Source organism: Agelaius tricolor, unplaced genomic scaffold (assembly GCF_023055355.1).
Source record: "Agelaius tricolor isolate 1412-34295 unplaced genomic scaffold, bAgeTri1.0.p SCAF_11, whole genome shotgun sequence".
Classification (NCBI taxonomy): Eukaryota; Metazoa; Chordata; class Aves; order Passeriformes; family Icteridae; genus Agelaius; species Agelaius tricolor.
This window is the reverse complement of record NW_027269271.1, coordinates 29,615,706-29,634,784: the sequence shown is the minus strand read 5'-3', so window position 1 is coordinate 29,634,784 and position 19,079 is coordinate 29,615,706. Positions and strand designations below refer to the sequence as shown.

The 19,079-nt window shown below is 46.0% G+C and overlaps 1 protein-coding gene across 1 annotated transcript in view; it reads right to left on the bottom strand.

Annotated features, from left to right (window-relative positions):
- The window catches only part of PDE4B (phosphodiesterase 4B), a 179,501-nt gene that overhangs the window by 154,477 nt on the left and 5,945 nt on the right, over positions 1–19,079 (bottom strand). The window contains exons 2-3 of the mRNA XM_071436931.1: positions 2,990–3,098; positions 1,027–1,277 (exon numbers count right to left, since the gene is read on the bottom strand). Coding sequence (XP_071293032.1) covers positions 1,027–1,277; positions 2,990–3,031 — 293 coding nt within the window. The 5' untranslated portion in view covers positions 3,032–3,098. The remainder of the gene's footprint in view (positions 1–1,026; positions 1,278–2,989; positions 3,099–19,079) is intronic.

The window sequence follows — 19,079 nt, the reverse complement described above, 5'->3', positions numbered from 1 at the left end:
CAGAATTTCAGGTGCAGTTGCTGTGACCCCAATATTCCCATGAAAAGCACAACACACATCTTATCTTGCCATAAAATCCAGTTCCAGCACAGAACACCCAAGGCTTTGCCTTGCTCCTCTCCCTCTGGATTAATTCCCTTCTTTTGGCACTTCACCCCAGTTCCAGCTCTGGATCTCACCTCGGAGCAGCCCCCTTGTGATCAGCTCTCTGATGCTTTCCTGGGACTTACCTCGAGCCTATGGGATCCTCTCCAGCTGTACAAATGCAGGGAGTACTGAGCTTAGCAGAAACCCAGACTCCAGCTTAGGAACATGAACCAGCAAATGGAGCTGAGAATAGAGCATTTATAAACTAGAACCTAAAGCTGACTCTAAACCCAAAGTTGAGAGCACACAATTGAAGGTCACACTGATGTCACCTCAATGTTCCTATGACAAGCAGGACACACATCCTTATTTTGCCATAAAATCCAATTCCAGCATAGGAAAACTCTCCCCTCTCTCTGGATTGATTCCCTTCTTTTGGCACTTCACCCCAGTTCCAATTTTGGATCTCACCTCAGAGCAACCCCCTTGTAATCAGCTCTCTGATGCTTTCTTGGGGATTTATCTCCAGCTTAACTTTAGATCCCAGTGGGGTTTTTCCAAGCCTTTTTCCTCACACAGGGATGGGAAACATCCAGAGAGTCAGAGCCTTTTCCTCAACCCTTTGTGGGAGAGTTTAGCACCATCCTGAACTCGTGTGAGTGCCAAGTTAGGAACACAAATCCTCTGGTTGAGACCAGAATCAGAAGTTTCAAGAGAGGTTTTTAACCAAGTGGAATTTTAAAAAACCATAAAAATAATCTGTTGTATAAACTTATACCTGTGATACAACAACTCATAGAGACTGATCAATCAGATTAATAGATATAAGATAATTAGATGTGCGTTTATAACAAAAAAGAAGGGAAAAAGCCAATTTGGAACCAGAACACAAACAAACGAATCCATTAATTCCTGCAAGCAGAATGAGATGAGCCTTACCAGTCGTGGTAGGTGGTGATGGCGATGCTGGGAGGCGGCAGCAGGGGCAGGGTGGTGGGCCTGCACACCATGTCGGGGCTCCTGAGGTCCCTGTCGGGGGTCCTGGCCCGCTCCGTCTGCCGCTGGGCCAGCGGGGGCAGCTGCAGGTTCCCCGAGCAGCACCGGCGGCCCCGCCACAGGTCAATGCCCAGGGCATGGCTGGAAGTGCTGTAGGATTTGCTGAGCCCACACTCCAGGTAATCCAGGGAGCTCTGCAACAGAGAGGCCTCTGAAATCCCTCCATTCTGTGTTGCAGTGTGATGGCATTTCCTGTCTCACCTATCCCAACCCCTCAGGTGTGCCAACCTCTCCTTTCCCCTTTGCCCTCCTGCTAAGAGCTGCCCATCAATCTTAACATTCCAGCAGGGTCGTGGTGTGGTTGGCAGAAGTTCCAAAGATGCCCTCAGGTCCGGGCTCATTGGCCTGTCCCAGTGTCTTTATCCCTTGAGCCTTCCCCTCCTCACACCTGGTTGGTCCTCACCTGTCCCTTTGTCCCTTCCCCTGTCCCCAGGGCTTAAAAGGACACGGACCATGGGGTCTGGATTCTGCTGGAGCTGTTACCACATTCAGAGTCTGTCAGCCTGGAATAAACTCTGGATTAAAACTCTACCATAGAATCCTCTCCTTTCTCTTCACCGTCCCCTGAACCTTTTCCACCAGAGGTAAACTGAGTTCCTGCTGTGCCTGGATTTGTTCCCAGTGCCCAGCTGCAGCACCCAGCCTGCCAAAGGTGTCTCTGAGGTGAAACACCACAGCTGCTGCCTTTGGCCCAGCAGCAAGGGCCAGATGGGGCCAGGCACATCCCACCCCGAAATATTGGGATTAATATTCTATAATTCTGGCAACAGAGCATTTCCTCCACGAGGGTGAAACGCATTTGATTCTCCAGCCAGAACTAGCCCACCACTCCAGAACTAAATTCTACAAACAAATTATTTTCTCCATGAGGATAAAGCACAGTCAATTCTCCAACCAGAGCTACCCCATAACTCCAGAACTGAATTCTACAAAGGATTTCCTCCACGAGGGTAAAACACATTCAATTCTCCAGCCACAGCTATCCCAGGAGAAGAGAACTCCACAGGTCCAGAACTAAATTCTGCAAACAAATTATTTCCTCCACAAGGATAAAACTCAATTCCTCAGCCAGAACTATCCCAGGACATGAGAACTCCACAGTCCAGAACTGAATTCTGTAAATGATTTCCTCCATGAGGGTAAACCACACTCAATTCTCCAACCAGAGCTACCCCATAACTCCAGAACTGAATTCTACAAAGGATTTCCTCCACAGGGATAAAACACAATTCTCCAGCCAGAATTATCCCAGGAGATGGGAACTCCACAACTCCAGAACTGAATTCTACAAAGGATTTCCTCCACAAGGATAAAACTCAATTCTTCAGCCACAACTATCCCAGGACATGAGAACTCCACAGGTGCAGAACTAAATTCTGCAAATTATTTCCTCCAGGAGGATAAACCACACTCAATTCTCCAACCAGAACTATCCCACAACTCCACAACGAAATTCTACAAAGAATTTATTCCACGAGATATTTACACATAAAAAGGTGGGATCCAGAGAAAATATTCCATAACTCTCAGCAGCATTCCCTGCTCCCTGCCCACCCCACACTGCCCAAAGACCAGCAGAGCAAAACCACCTGGATAAAACAACTCCAAACCTTTCCAGGGCTTGAGTCGTTCATTTTTAATGTGCAGCTTTTATTTTCTTCTTCCTATCTAAAAATCCTCCAAAATTACCCATCAGCAATCAAAGTCAAACCAGTTTACATTTACCAAAGAAGACAAAATCAACTTTTTTTAGCTCATTTTCACAATGCAAAAAAAAAAAAAAAAAAGGAAAAGGAAAGGAAAGAAAAGAAAAATAAGGAAAAATAAACCTTCAGCAGGAGCTCACCTCATCTGCAGTCACTGTCATGACACTTCTGCTTTTCTTCATTATCAAGTTTCAAGTGCAGCCCAGGATAAAAAACTTCAGGCAAACAGAACTTCTTCAGAGGGGCAACCTGAAAGACAAAAATTGTTCTATTATTTTATTTATAAATACATGGAAATTATATATTTATATAATTAAATTTAAATATATGTATACAATTATATACATATAGTAATTATATATAATTATATATCGCTTATATATTTTAAAATTAATATCTATGAATATGTATGAGTTAATTAGAGGTAATCATATATAATATATCTAATTATGTACATAGATTTATATATTATACAATTATGCCTGTAAATTCTATACAATTATATATAAATGGTAGTATATGTATTAATTATATATTATAGAATATATATTTATATCAATACACTATTATATATTAATTATTTAATTATATAATAAATTTCTATTAATTATATTAACTATATGAATATATATATATATAGATATATAAATTTTTACATATTTTTGAATACTAAACTGGGTTTGATAACAAATAAGCCACTAAATTCCCAGCTGGTTTATTCCTGACTGCCCATTTGGATAAAATTCTGGAATTTTTAAGGTTGGAGAAGATTTTTAGGCTCACCAAGTGCATTCCTGAAGCAGCCTCACTGGGTCCCCAGTGATCCGTGTCCCCAGGTGCCACCCCCCTGTCAGCACTGCCTCCCTGCAGCTGTTTCCCACTCTTAGCCCAAATTTTGCCCAGCTCCAGGGGCCCTTTTCCTGAGCACGAGGCTGCATCTCCTCAATCCTTGCTGATTTTCATGGGAAACCATCTCCAATCTGCTGAAAACCCTGCTGGGCACATTAAAAAATGAACAATTCAAGCCCTGGAAAGGTTTGGAGTTGTTTTATCCAGGTGGTTTTGCTCTGGCAGCCTTTGGGCAGTGTGGGGTGGGCAGGGAGCAGGGAATGCTGCTGAGATTTATAGAATATTTGCTCTGGATCCCACCTTTTTTATGTGCAAATATCTCAGTGTTTCAGCAGCTCAGCACCTGCATTTTTTATTTCATCATTACCCTAAGCACCATCAGAATTCCCTAAGAATTCAACTCCAGTTCTCATTCTCTGGTGGGGTTCGGTTTAGGACTGGGATTAAGGTAGGATTTGCACAGCCCCCAGGGTGGGTTTAGGGTTAGGATTAGGGTTAGGTTTGGGGTTAGGGTTAAGGCAGGACCTGCACAGCCCCCAGGGTGGGTTTAGGGTTAGGATTAGGGTTAGGTTTGGGGTTAGGGTTAAGGCAGGACCTGCACAGCCCCCAGGCTGCATTTAGGGTTACAGTTCGAACAGGACTTGCACAGCCTCAGGATGGGTTTAGGATTTGGGTTAGGGTAAAGATTAAGGTTAGGGCATGACCTAACCTTGACTCCAGAGGGGGTTTAAGGTTAGGACTGGGGTAGGTTTGGTGTTAGTGTAAGGGCAGGACCTGCAGAACCCTCAGGGTGGGTTTAGGGTTAGGACTGGGGTTAGGGTAAAGATTAACTTTAGGGCATGGCCTGTACAGCACCCAGGTCGGGGTTATACCCCAGAGAACTGGAAGGATTGTTAAAAACCCAAAATGTGGAGAAATCCCATCTCCACAAAGCTCAGCTGGCTCCTCATGCACAGCATATCCAGGGGTGAGGGAACTCTGGAATTGTGGAATGCCAGCTTGGAAGGGGCCCCCAGGATCTGCTGCTCCTGCTCCAGCCCTCGCTGGCTGCAGCCCTGGCTGCACAGGAGACCCAGCTCCCTCTGCTCCTGAACCTCTCCATGCTGGGAACCCTCTGCTTCCCAGGGCAAATCATCCCAAATGTCCCTTTTATCCACTGGGAAAAATTCTCTCCTTTTTGCACTTTGAGCAGCACAAAAGTTGTGCTCAAGCAGCAGAACCCAATTTGAGATTAAGTGCAACGATTTTATCCATCTTCAACAATGAACAGAATTTTAAAGCCTGTTATTAAAAGGATTAAATGATAAATCTCCAGATATCAATGTTAAATACGGCCATGACATGCACAGATAGGGATAACATGGAATGACTGCTCACTGCCAGAAAAAATAAAAAATTCCCTTTGTATGTGGACAAAATTAATGGAAAAACCAAAAGGAAGCAGCAGAATGAAGCAGATTTGTGTTTACTCAACTCCAATTTGGGCTTAATAAAGTCCAGTTTGGGATGTTTGTCACTGCCCTGATCTGCAGGGACTGGGATCCAGAATAAACTGGAGCTGCTTCCTGAAAATGTGGAATTTCACAAGGAAATAAATACAGAAACATCCACATAACAAAATAAAGAAACATCCACATAAATAAATATCCAGAGCAACTCCTGAGAATCAAGGAATCCTCAAGGCCAGAAAGGACCTTTAAGATCATCAATTCCAACCAGCACCACCTCCATATTCTCCACTAAACTTCAATTCACACATTCTTTGGGAAAAAAATCCAAACCAACGAGAATTTAAGAAGATTTCTCAAACTTTGCTGAACTCCAGGACCAGGCTGGACAGCAGGAAGTGGATGTGGAGGGATGGACCAGACTGACTGGAAGATCATTTCTGTGAAAATCTGACCCCTCTCACACCACAACTTTTTAAATATTTATGGATTTGTCAAAGTCAATTTAAGCAGAATATGGATAATGATAAAATCCAGCTTTTGCTCTGTGGGAATTGCAGTTCTGAGGTCTGAAGAAAACCCAACACTTCCTTTAGTCATGACTAAATTCCCATTAAAATCTGACTCATTCTTTCCTGTGCCTTCCCAGAAAAATCTGACACCTGGGATGAACATTTAAGGGGAGAATAAACCAGAGCAAAACACTCCAAAGAGGCTTCCTGGGAATTCTTTCCTCATGAACATTTTCTCATTGATGCAGACTTTTATTACAGTTCCAGTACCCAAATCCCCCAAAAAACCTCTGTATCCTAGAACATCAGTTGGGTCTGGGATCTGGGAATGCTGAACAGCAGCAAAGCTTTGCATTTGTTAATAAATGGTGAAGAAGAATCAGTGCTGTAGTTGGGTCTGATCCATTTTCCTGGAATATATCCCATGTGGAATATGAATTTTCCTTTTACATCAAGCTTCCACCTGAAGATTTTTGTGTTCTATGTGTTTCAAAACTGGTGGGAAAACACTCCAGCAATTCCAGAGGGATCCAGCCAGGGGATTAATTAAAGGGTTCCCAAGAAGCAGCTGACAGGGAGGATAAAATCCCATGGATTTTCCTGATTTTCCTACACACTGGTTACAAAAGAGCTGCCCAGCTCATCCAGTGTGAAATCCACTATTTACAGCAATTCCTAAACACATCCTCACGTGCAGCTTTGGCAGGGTTTGGAATATGAGACCCACGTTCCATCCTGTGCTTCCCCACAGGTTTGGGCTTCTCCATGGGCAGGGTCAGAGCTCCAGGGGGATGTGAGGAGCAGAGGGACCCCCTCAGCCCTAAAGATCCCCCAGTCCCACAAACACAGCCAAGGCTGGCTCCCAATCCCATTTTCCCACTCCCTGCATGAACAGCAGTTTTGGGAAGCAGAGCTGTTAATCCAGCTCCTCTCAGCTTCCAAATCCAGCTCCTCCCACTCTTCATGGAGGCAGGACACAAACACAGAGTGAAACCCAAAGCAAATCCCAGTGAAATCCCAATAACAGCACATCCCACTGTCCCACACCTGCTTCTTCCTCACTTCCACCACAGCACCAGAGCAGGATTTTTCCTCCCAACAAAATGGAGATCCTGAAAATGCTCAGAGATAAACGCCAGGCACCTGAACTGTGAACTACTGCAGAAGCTTTTCTAAGGAAAGGGATGAAGGAGATCATCTGATCCCACAGGGAATTACATCAGTTGGGAGCTGGGATTCAAACTGGATTCTCCTTCAAATCCATGAGCACTTCACAGGGAGAGGCACCAACTCAGACAGGGTGACAGCCACCAAAAAAAAGTGACAATCTCAGGTCTGGCTCTCCCAGGAGGAACAGATGGGCTCCTGCTTCACATAAAACCATGGAGTGCTGTGGGTTGGAAGGGAAATTTAAATTCATCCCATTCCACCCCATCACGGGCAGGGACATCTCCCACTGTCCCAGGCTGCTCCAACTTCCAGGGATCCAGGGGCAGCCACAGCTTCTGTGGGCAATGAGAAAGGAGGGAAAGGCTGGAACACCTCCCTGGGCAACTTATTCCAATGCCTCTGCACCCTTCCAGGCAAAATTCGTTCTCCAATTCCAAGCTGAACCTCCTGTGGGGCCGTTCCCCCTCCTCCTGTCCCTGTCCCTGCTCCCTGGGAGCAGATCCCAAACCCCTCCTGGCAGGAGCTGTGCAGAGCCACAAGGGCCCCCTGGGCCTCCTTTGCTCCAGGCTCAGCCCCTGCCCAGCTCCCTCAGCCTCTCCTGGGGCTCCAGATCCTTCCCAGCTCCCTCAGTTGCTCCAGCCCTCCTTGGACACATCCCTAAGAATTTCCCCTTTTTATTATTTATTTGCTGAGGAAAATGTTGTTCTTTTCTGTGACCTTTTCCCGTTTCTTGTGAGCAGCAACAGCTCAAGTGCTCTGTGGAGCTTCTGGCAGCTCTGAGAAATTCCCTCCTCCTCAGCAAACCCAAGCTGTTCTCATTTCCAGCAAAAGCTGGGAAGATTTCACAGAGCTCTGCAAAACATAAGCAAGGGCATCTATTAGCACTAATGGCTAGAACTTGGGAAAAGTGATTCAGAAAAGAGGGATTTCATGGAATCATGGAATGGTTTGGGTTGGGAGGAACTTTAAACCTCATTCCAACAGCTGCCATGGGACACCTTCCTCTCTCCCAGGTGGCTCCAAGCCTGGCCTTGGACTCTGCCAGGGATCCAGGAGCAGCCCCAGCTGCTCTGGGAATTCCATGCCAGCCTCTCCCCACCCTCGCAGGGAGGAATTCCTTCCCAACATCCCACCTGCCCCTACCCCCTGGCAGCCACTCCCTGGGTCCTGTCCCTCCATCCCTGTCCAAAGTCCCTCTGCACCTCTCCTGCAGCCCCTCCAGGCCACGCTGAGCTCACCCCAAAGCTTCTCCTCTCCAGGAGAACATTCCCAGCCTTTCCTCCCAGCAGAGCTGCTCCATCCCTGGGACCATCCTGGAGATGGAGGATACAATCCCATGGATCCATGGCATGGAGCCTTATTTCCCTACCCAGTGGTTAAAGAACAGCTGCCAGCTCATCCAGTGTGAAATCCACTATTTACAGAAATCCCTAAAACACATCCTCATGGGCAGGTTTGGGATTCCCAGCCTCTGGATTCCTTCCAACAGCTCCATGCTGGATTCCATGGGCTGGATTTTCCCTTAGAGCTGCCACAGCCTTCCTCATCTTCTGCCTTTGCCATCCTCATCTTCAACACCTTTGCTACCTGAGACCACCAGCACCACCCAGCTCTGGAGAAGGGATTCTCCCACTCTGGCCTCTCCCAAGGCTCTGGAGAAGGGATTCTCCCACTCTGGCCTTTCCCAAGGCTCTGGAGAAGGGATTCTCCCACTCTGGCCTCTCCCAAGGCTCTGGAGAAGTGATTCCTCCTCTTTGGCCTCTCCCAAGGCTCTGGAGAAGGGATTCTCCCACTCTGGCCTCTCCCAAGGCTCTGGAGAAGGGATTCTCCCACTTTGGCCTCTCCCAAGGCTCTAGAGAAGGAATTCCTCACTTTGGCCTCTCCCAAGGCTCTAGAGAAGGAATTCCTCACTTTGGCCTCTCCCAAGGCTCTGGAGAAGGGATTCCTCCACTTTGGCCTCTCCCAAGGCTCTGGAGAAGGAATTCCTCACTTTGGCCTCTCCCAAGGCTCTGGAGAAGTGATTCCTCCTCTTTGGCCTCTCCCAAGGCTCTGGAGAAAGGATTTTCCCACTCTGGCCTCTCCCAAGGCTGCCCTCAGCTTTGTCCTAATTGCCAGGCTGACTTTAAAACCTGAATTTGTTGGTTTAAGCCATCAGGCATCAGAATAAAGTCACAAATTTATCTCCAGGAATAAATCCAATCAATTTTCTTACTATAAAAATGTTAAAGGCAGGAAGATCTTTGTAGGGGCTTGAGAAAATTCCAAGCAAGTTGGGCATGGCCAAAAAACCATCTTGAAATAATTTATTATTAAAACTGTGCCTCAGCTTTAATTAGGAGGCTTCTTCCCAGGATATCAGCAAGATTGCAAGGGCTCCTCTTCCTCTGGAGTCAGTCCAAGCATTAAAGCTGGGAATGCCCCTGTCAGTCTGTCCCAGAAATTCCAGGAATTCCTGGATTTCCTGCAGAGGGGACAACCAGGTTGTCATTTCTCTTCATTTCTTTCAGTTCCAATTAAAAAAAAAATTCCAGATTTTGCTGTCCTTAGGCCTGACATGCTCTGTGGAATTCCCATGAAATGCAATTTTCAAATTTTACCCATTTTTTTCGGTGACATTTTCCCGAATTTTCACAGATTTGTTTTCCTTGAATTTTCACCAGCCCATTTTTTAGAGGAAACTTCCAGACAAATATTCACAGCTTGAACAGAAAAAAAAATTCTACTTTCCTGATTATGTCAGGGATTTTTAATCTTATCTTTCTAAAAAGCTCATCTCCTATTGTGCAAAAATGAAATGAAATGAACAATCAGCTCTGACAGCTCCAAAGGCTTCAGTTCAAGTGTTCCCCACATCAGGACTTCCAAGGTAATTAAGGGAAAATGAGGCAGACTATTAAAAGATGCAATTTCTCTCCTTCTTGTTCCTTGAGCAAATTATTTGCAGAGCCTCCCACTCCTCAGGGCAGCTCTCAGAGACCAGAACTATTGTTGTTAATATTATTATTATTATTATTATTATTATTATTATTATTATTATTATTATTATCCTTACCATTATCATTGTCACCATGATTATAATTTTTATCATTATCATGATTTCTTTTATTTTATCGTTATCTTATCATTTATTTCTTTTATTATTATCATCACAATTATTATAATTTTGATCACTATCCCTATTTATTAATATATTTAACACTATTATTGTTATTGTCTCAATTTTAAAACACACCAAACTCCAGAAAATTCAGCCAGGCAGATTTTCCCCCCTGCAGATTTTTAGGCTGATTTTTTTCTAAATTACACTTAATGTTCCCCCTGTGTTTTTATTGTCATCCCTAAGCTTTGCTGGGCCCCCCAGAAAATGGGAATGCTGTGGATCCACGGGGATTATTATGGGATAAACTCAGCAGAAATAAAGCAGCCCTTGCCTCCTCCTGTCCCTCATTTACTCCTTCCCTTCCTAAACTCTCCCACAGGTTGAGTTTTAGAACCTTTTCTCCAAAAGAAAAGATTTCAAATCCTCAGATCTCCTTCCCCAGGAGTTTTTCTGGGAAAAGCCAAATTGCCTGAAAAGAAGGAAATTTTCCCCTTATTTCTTTTGAATTTTATTTCAGAGCCAAGCAGCAAAGCCACACAATACCCCAAGAACACCAAAACAGAACCAAGGCTACAAAGAGAGCACCTCATCCTCCAGAAGTCTTGGAAAATAGAGAATATTCCAAACCTTGTCCCTTTTTCCTGTTAGAAAAACCACTAAGAATAGTGGGGAAAGATGAAATCCAAAATTAGAGCAGCAACTTCATTTTTAGGCATTTAAATCCACTTTTTCGGGGTTTTCCAAGCTCAAAGTCCCTTGGGAACTCCACAAGAACACCAGAATTCCATGAAGGAATTCCTGGCTGAATCTCCACATCTCAACGCCAAAAGTCCATGTCCACAAGGCCAAAAATTGCCCTAAAATTCACTTTTTTAGGCTTTTAAACTCCCTTTTTATGGGCTTCCCAGGCTCCCCCGTGGGAACACTGCGAGAACATCAGAATTCCATCACGGAATTCCAGGCTGAAACCTCAAAGTCCTTCAACCAAAACTCCATCTTTGCAGAGCCAAAAATTGCCCCAAACTCCCACTTTTTTAGGCTTTTAAATCCACTTTTTTTTTTTTTTTAGGAGTGTCGTGAACGGCGGGAGAAATGCGACACACCGTATGCGTGAATAGCAAATCTCGAAGTTTATTGAAAACTCACACACATTTATATTGGTGTTAATGAAGCTTATACATATTGCAAAAGCCGAGCTCATTATTGGTTAAAGCACACTTGGATCAACCACACCTACTTCTATCTTCTAATAATTGTTTTGCTTCTATGTTTGCATTCTTCTAGCTTCTCTACCTAGGATATCTACATTTTCTGGCAAGCGATTTTCTCCCCCGTCTTCCCGTTTTAGAGAAGGTCACTGTGACCTTTGTCAGTGATTGGGTGTCGGGTCCGGCTGTCTGTCTCTGCCCCGACACGGGTAGAGTGGTTCTTTGGTGGGCGCGATGCAAAGGACGAGTCTGGACTCTTCAGCTTTCGGTCTTCAGGTTGTTTATTATTTCTTATCTACAAAAATTTTCTGTCTGCCCAACAGAGGTCTGATCTGCAGGCAGTCACAGGCACTCTCTGACCACCCACGGGGCGGTCATGTCTTTTTATACTAAAACCTACGTATACAATATTTACCTTTATTTCCCAATGCTTTTCGCCCATGTTGGCAAGTGCACCTTCACCATAAACCAATCTCTAAGTGCCAACATCATCACAGGAGATGGAGGACAAGAAGAAGAAAGAAGAAGGACAAGACACGCCCCGATCTCTCCATCTTGTCTCCATAACCCCCCTGTACCAAAAACCTTAAAGTCTATATCTCACCTTCTAAATGTGTCTCTTTTACACCTTGTATTCTAAAGTGATTCTCTTGTCCTCAGACTCTTGTTACTTCTGTGGATGGATCAAAATCAAGCCACCAAGCACTCTTGGCAACATTCCAGGGTTTTCGAGACCCCCAAGGGTTCTCCTGGCATCTCTGGACATCGGGAACGATGTGCTGAGATCCCACAATTGGGCACCGGTTGCTCAGTTCCCAGCTTGTTTCCCCTATCCTTATCCATCGGTATCACATCGAAATGTCCTTTCTCAGCTCACCAATTATCCAAAAAGCTCTCTACATAGGAGAACCCTGGGGAACCAAGGGAAAGCTGAGAGCTGTAAGGAAGGGGCTTGGTCTAAGGTCTCTTCCAACCCAAACCATTCCAGGATCCCCACCCAGAAAATGGGAGGGGAGGATCTGGGCTCTCCAGGATGGAGCATCCTGGTTTTCTGTCTGAAAGGATCCAGCTTCCCTCACATCCCAGAGTGCCAAACACAGCCATGGAACAGCAGCTAAAACCAGGGCCTGAGGAGAAACACCTTGCACGGCCAATAGAACAAACGCTTCCAATCAATTATCCAGCCTTCCTGACCACAGGCACATGAAAACCCAAATAAAAAGGGAAAATGGGGATTTGTGCCACAGGAAATCCCTGCTGCTGTACTCTGGGTCCTTCCCAGGAAGAGGATTCTGGAGCAGAGAAATTGCGTTTTCCTCAATATTCATCCAAAACTGCCAAGCCTGGCACTGGGAATATTGAACAGGACATGACAGCACCGTGGTCAACTCCAAATCTGATTGATCCCAGGGTTTTTTCCATGTTAGCAATTTCCAGACTGAAATTTCTGTCTCCCCATCCAATAAAAAAAAGGAAATTAAGGTTACAGAAAAAGCATTTGGCATTCTGGAAATGCTCCCATGTTTTCCACCAGCCACTTCCATATTTTATTTGAGATATTTGAAGTGGCATCTTGGACAGCACTAATTTATAACAGGAGATGAAAGGGGAAAACCTGATTTAGAAGGACATTTCAGCTTTCTTACTCCAGGATTTTTTCCTCAGAGCCAAAGCAGATGTTCCTGTTTTTCCTTAGACTGTGGTTGTTTTCTTTCCTTCTGGATCTGATATTTTGCTTCTTAGGCAAATATTTGCATTATTTTTGATGCCAGGCAGAATGATCAGCATTTTTTTTTAATGAAAAAGTGATTTAGCTCATTCTGCAATTTTCTCCCAAATGAAGAGCTCTGAAGTGAGGTGAAAGTGGCAATTCCAGCATTTTCACCCAACTTCTCCTGGTAATTTCTTTTCCAGTTATCAAAAACTCCTCTAATTACAAGGAGTGATCCTCTTGCTGAACATTTTGGGAAGTTTTTATCCAATTCCATCACTTCAAAGGCTGCAATTAACCCTGTTCAGTAACCCCTGCTCCCAAAATCCCAGCACTTCCCCCAAGAAATTCTCATTTCCCAGGGATCAGCTCCATGCCAGGGTCCTTGTGTGACACCATAAAAAAACCAAAACAATTTGCCTCTCCTGGTTAAATAATTCCATGCTGAGGTTGCAGAGGGAACTGAAAAAGTGGAAATATTGGGATGTAGGAGGGTGCCAGGGTGTTCCAAGAGGAATCACAACCTGGATCCATCCAGCCTCACCAGGAAAATCCCAGTTCTGGAGAGTGACTGTGACTGAAAATGGAAAAAGCTGCCAGAGGATGGAATTCCCTGGAATATTGGGAAGGAATTCCTGGCTGGGAGGGTGGGGAGGGGCAGGAATGGAATTCCCAGAGCAGCTGTGGCTGCCCCTGGATCCCTGGCAGTGCCCAAAACCAGCTCGGAGCAGTTTGGGGTAGTGGAGATTTGAGGATTTGAAATTTCCCTTCCAACCCAAACCAGTCCTGAATTCTGGGATTTTGGAGGCTGAGGCCCTGAGGCATAAAAGAACCATTTCCAGCTGATCCAGGAGATTTTTCCACCCAAACTTGAGGCTACTTGGAAAGAACAGTGTCCCAACACCCAAATACTTTCTCTTTGGGCAACCAGTGCTGCAAATATAAAAATACAACACAAAAATTCTCCAAGTCACAGGAACAACCCAACTTCTCCACGGGGTTTCCCATTTTTTTCTTAGGATGTGTTTCCCTGGGACAGAAACAGGCAGATTAAGAGGATTCACAGCTCCCAAATCCTGAAATCCCCACCCAGCTCCCTGAATTCCCAAAGCAGCATCAGGAGAGGAGTTTTACAGCTCTCATTTGCAAGATTGCTGGAAAGCTAAAGGGCATTCTTGTATTCCTGGGGGAAAAAACATTAGGGTTTAGTTGCTACGTGGATTACTTGGGAGAGTTTTCCCGAGGTTTCCAGGATCAGCAGACATGCACAGAGACAAAGGGATGGGCTGAGCTGGTTTTCCTGCTCAGGGTTTGGAAGATCCTTGTCCATGGCCATTCCAGAGCTCCCTGGGAAGGGTGAGCAGGGAAAGGGAAGCTCCAGCTCTCCCTCCGTGGGCTCCCACATCCCTTCCCCCAGAGCTGAGTCACTCGGATCATAAATTCCAACCTCACTTCCCAGTTACTATAACAACTTCATGGATTTCTTCTCCTTATTAATTACACTCAGCCCTAATCTGCTGCTCCAGGATCAGGCACTCCAGGAGAGCTTCCCCTCTCCCTTCTCCCTTCCAAAGGTTTTTCATTCCCAGCTCGCTCCCACATTCAGGTGCTCTCCTCATGAATCTGCTTCCACTGAGATAAGGAAATGCTGATATTCCTCCCTTTGAAAACTCAGAATAGAAGGAAATGGGTTTCTTCCTCAAAACAAACAAGATGCCCAAAATAAAACTGCAAAATCTGGGCCCTCAGCTGTTTTCCTGCAGCAAATGTGGAGCAGGGAACAGCTTGGAATATAATCCAGCCAGCACGGAGGGAATGAGCCCTCTGGAAGCAAAGCTGGGAGCCAGAGCACAGGAGCAGCTGCAATCTGATTATCTGGGGCTGAATTCACATCCTCAGGGCTGAACAGGAAACCTCTGCTGCTGGAAAAGGCAGGAGAAGGCAACGAACTCCAATCCCAAGGTCCTGAGGTGTTGGAGTGAGCACAATGAGCCCTTTGTATTCTCCTCTGGATCAGCTTGGAGCTGAAGGGACATCTCCACCCAAGAGAACTGAGATTCCCTTTCCCTTTCCCTTTCCTTTTCCCCTTCCCCTTCCCTTTCCCTTTCCCTTTCCCTTTCCCTTTCCCTTTCCCTTTCCCTTCCCTTTTCCCTTTCCCTTCCCCTTTCCCTTTCCCTCCTTCATGGGATGGGATGGGGAAAATGGAAATGTTTCCTCAGCCTGGAGAGCTGGGAGGGGAGCTGGGAAGGGGAGCAGGCAAAGAGGGCATTTCCTACTCCATTCCCACAGGGATCCAACAGCGCTGACCCCACAGAATCACAGAATTCCAGGCTGGTTTGGCTTGGGAAGGACCCTAAATCCCATCCCATCCCAGCCCTGCCATGGCAGGAACACCTTCCACTGTCCCAGGTGCTCCAAGCCCTGTCCAACCCAGCCTGGGACATTTCCAGGGTTCCAGAGGCAAAGATTCTCTGGAAAATCTCCTCTTTACCCTCAGTAAGGAATTTCTTCCCCCTCACCACATCCCTCCCACCTGAATTCCCTCGGCTTGGGAACAGCCTGTGCCTCCTCCCAAATGACTGCAGGTCTCTGATGGAAGTTTTGGCAGATCCCCTGAGAATTTGTAAATGAAAATTCCAATATCACTTGATCCGTTTATTTTTAGGAATGTGTCTCCTGCTCGCTGAGAGTCCCACTTCAAATCCCAGCCCAAAGGCATGGAAACCCCTGGGTGCAGTGGAGAAGAGCACTCCCTGCAGCTGGAGGGGCTCAGGGATGAAGCGTGAGGGGCTCAGGAACAAAGCATGAGGGGCTCAGGGATGAAGCATGAGGGGCTCAGGGATGAAGCATGAGGGGTTCAGGAATGAAGCATGAGGGGCTCAGGGATGAAGCATGAGGGGCTCAGGAATGAAGCATGAGGGGTTCAGGAATGAAGCATGAGGGGCTCAGGGATGAAGCATGAGGGGTTCAGGAATGAAGCATGAGGGGCTCAGGGATGAAGCGTGAGGGGCTCAGGAATGAAGCATGAGGGGCTCAGGAATGAAGCATGAGGGGCTCAGGGATGAAGCATGAGGGGTTCAGGAATGAAGCATGAGGGGCTCAGGGATGAAGCATGAGGGGCTCAGGAATGAAGCATGAGGGGTTCAGGAATGAAGCATGAGGGGCTCAGGGATGAAGCATGAGGGGCTCAGGGATGAAGCATGAGGGGTTCAGGGATGAAGCATGAGGGGCTCAGGGATGAAGCATGAGGGGCTCAGGGATGAAGCATGAGGGGTTCAGGAATGAAGCATGAGGGGTTCAGGAATGAAGCATGAGGGGCTCAGGGATGAAGCATGAGGGGCTCAGGAATGAAGCATGAGGGGCTCAGGGATGAAGCATGAGGGGTTCAGGAATGAAGCATTCCCGCTCTTTTCCCCACTGAATTCCCAGGTTCAGGCGTGGAATGCAGAACTGAACCCATCTGCAGAAGCATCAAAACACAGGAGCATTTCAAGCCCCCAGCCAGATGGAGAACACTCCTTTCCCTCCTCTGCAGGAAAAGGGAAGAGCACCCGAGCCCACAGAATTCCAACAGGGAAAGAAGCCCTCTCCAGATATTTTCTGCCTGAACAAATCCTGGAAATGATGGTTTGGTTCTATTTCCAGTGTGAAAACCCGCGCTGCTTTAGTCACCAAGTCACAGATAAACACAGGGGGAACATTTTTGTGCTGCCTTCAATTTTTTCCATCTCAAATGACAAATTTCCATTAATTCCATCCCTCTGATTAAAGGGCAGTTGTTACACACCTACAGATACCCTTTAAAAACCTACCAGTGCAACCACAATTCCCCAAAAAAATTAATGGAAGTGTGGGTCTGAAATCCAAACCAAAGCAGCTGCAGAGTTCCCAGCATCAATCCAGGCTTGCTCCCAAGGGCACAATATCAATAATAAAAACCAAAATAGCTTTGGTTTGCTGCAAAGTTAAAGAAAATCTGGTTTATCCAACTAAAATTGTAGGAATTGCTGTACTGGGAAGCAAATGGCCAGCACCAAACTGGTGTTGGATCCATGAGACAAAAAAAAGGAATAATTCAACAACTCTGATGAGTAAAATGGGAAAAGGAACAACCAGGAAGAGCCAGGAATATTCCAACTTGATCACACAGTGAATTATGGGAAGGGAAAAGGGAATTTTGGGGGATTGGCTGCCATTCCATAAGGGGATTTGGGGAGATTTCTCCTGCTTGCTCCTGTTTATGAACAAACAACCCCAAAAATGCTGCCTCAATTTCTCCAGCAAAATCCACACCAGGAACACCTCAGGTCATGGAAAAAATCCAATATTTCATTCAGGAAAACTCACTGAAACTTCTTAAAAGTCAGGAAGAGTCTGCTCAGAGCTAAATCATTATTTTTTAATCACAAAGCTTCTCTGGTTTTCCACAAGTCTAAATAAATCCCTTATCCTGTGCTTAGGAAATTCTTCCTGAATTTTCCTACACAGTCCTGACTGGAGGAATTAATTGCAATTATTTCACATGACAGGAGTCTTGCACTAAATATTTTTATGCTGAGAGCAGGTGATTAAAAAACAAGGAAAGATGACAAAAATGTGGTTTTCTACTTCCTTTCAGTGCCTGTGACTGGATTATTTTTCCCTTTTTTAAAACTAATTGGATTTCTGCTCCAGAAGGAAATGAAGAGTAAGGTGAAATAAATGTTTATTTTTATAGTTCTTCTGCCTGACTTCATTTGAACACTGCCTTGTTCTTGCTTTTCTGGGAAAAAGGCATGGAAAACTTTCCATTTTTAATGGAATTGATTCATCAGTGACCCACAAGCTGGGAAAAACCCCACAATGTTCCTGTGGCTCCCGCAGGAATGAGGAAAATGGGAAAACCATGGCCCCAGTTCTCCCCCAGAACTGGACCCACACAAATAACACCTCAAACAATGGAAGAGATTTCATGGATTCCTCAGGAAAGTGCAGGGAAAGGGGCTTGGAATTGGAATTTTGGGATGAATTCCAGAAGGAAATACAGAATTAAGAACTGAATGTAGAGGAAAGAAAGAAGGCAAAGAAAAAGCCCCAGAAAACCAAGAGAGGAATATTGCCTTGTCCCAGCCTGGAAGGAACCAGTGGGAAGGGGCATCCCAACAATTCTTCTGGATGAGCAGTACCAGTTATGGCAGGGGGAGACACTTCTCCTGCAATTCCAGATGGGAAAGAAGCCCTCTCCAGATATTGTATGCTTTAAAATATCATGGAAATGACGGTTTGATTCTATTTCCAGTGTGAAAACCCACAGTGCTTTAGTCACCAAGTCACTGATAAACACAGGGAGCATCTTTTGCCGTGAGGAGCCTCTTTTGGAATTGTGTCCATGAATCCCATGGGATCCCTGGGATCAGCAGGATGCAGGAACCCCAGAGCTGCTGCTCCTGCCCTGGAGAGGCCTCTCTCCAAGGTTCATCGGGGACAGGCTCCCTGCTTTCCTCTGAGGATCCCAAAAGTTCCACACTGAGCTCTCCAGGGGTCAGAGCAGCACCTCTGCAAGGAGCAGGGCTGTGACTCCAAGCTCTCCAAGTGACATTCCACATTCCAAGCTCTCCAAGTGACATCCCACATTCCAAGCTCTCCAAGTGACATCCCACACCCTGCTCTGCTCTCCCTGCCCCGTCCCTCATCCCTGAGGTCCTGGAGAAGGGGATGACAGCCTGGGACAGGCTCCCTGCTTTCCCCTCTGAGGATCCCAAAAGATCCACACAGAGCTTTTCCCAGCAGGAAGGAGGAGCAGTGCTAGGAATCCAAGCTCTCCAAGTGACACCCCACATTCCAAGCTCTCCACAGAACATTGCACACCCTGCTCTGCATTCCCTGCCCTGTGCCTCATCACCGAGATCCTGGAGCAGCCTCTCTCCAAGGATAACCTGGGACAAACCTCCTGCTCTTCCTGGGATCCCAAGAGATCCAGCAGGAAGTTTTCCAGCAGGAGGAGCAGCACTCTGGAAGGAGCAGTGCTGGGAACCCAAGCCCTCCAAAGAACATGTCACATCTTGCTCTGTCCTGCCCGAGCTCACTTCTCCTGCAGCCCACAGGACAATGGGAACGCTGTGATGTTCCTTGGCTAACCAACAGGGAAAGCTGAGGGAAAATCCCAACAGGGAATGCCAGAAGCACATCAGGTTTTATAGGAAATCTGTGTCTGAACTCCACTCATCTGCAATCCAAAGGGGTTTTGCCCACT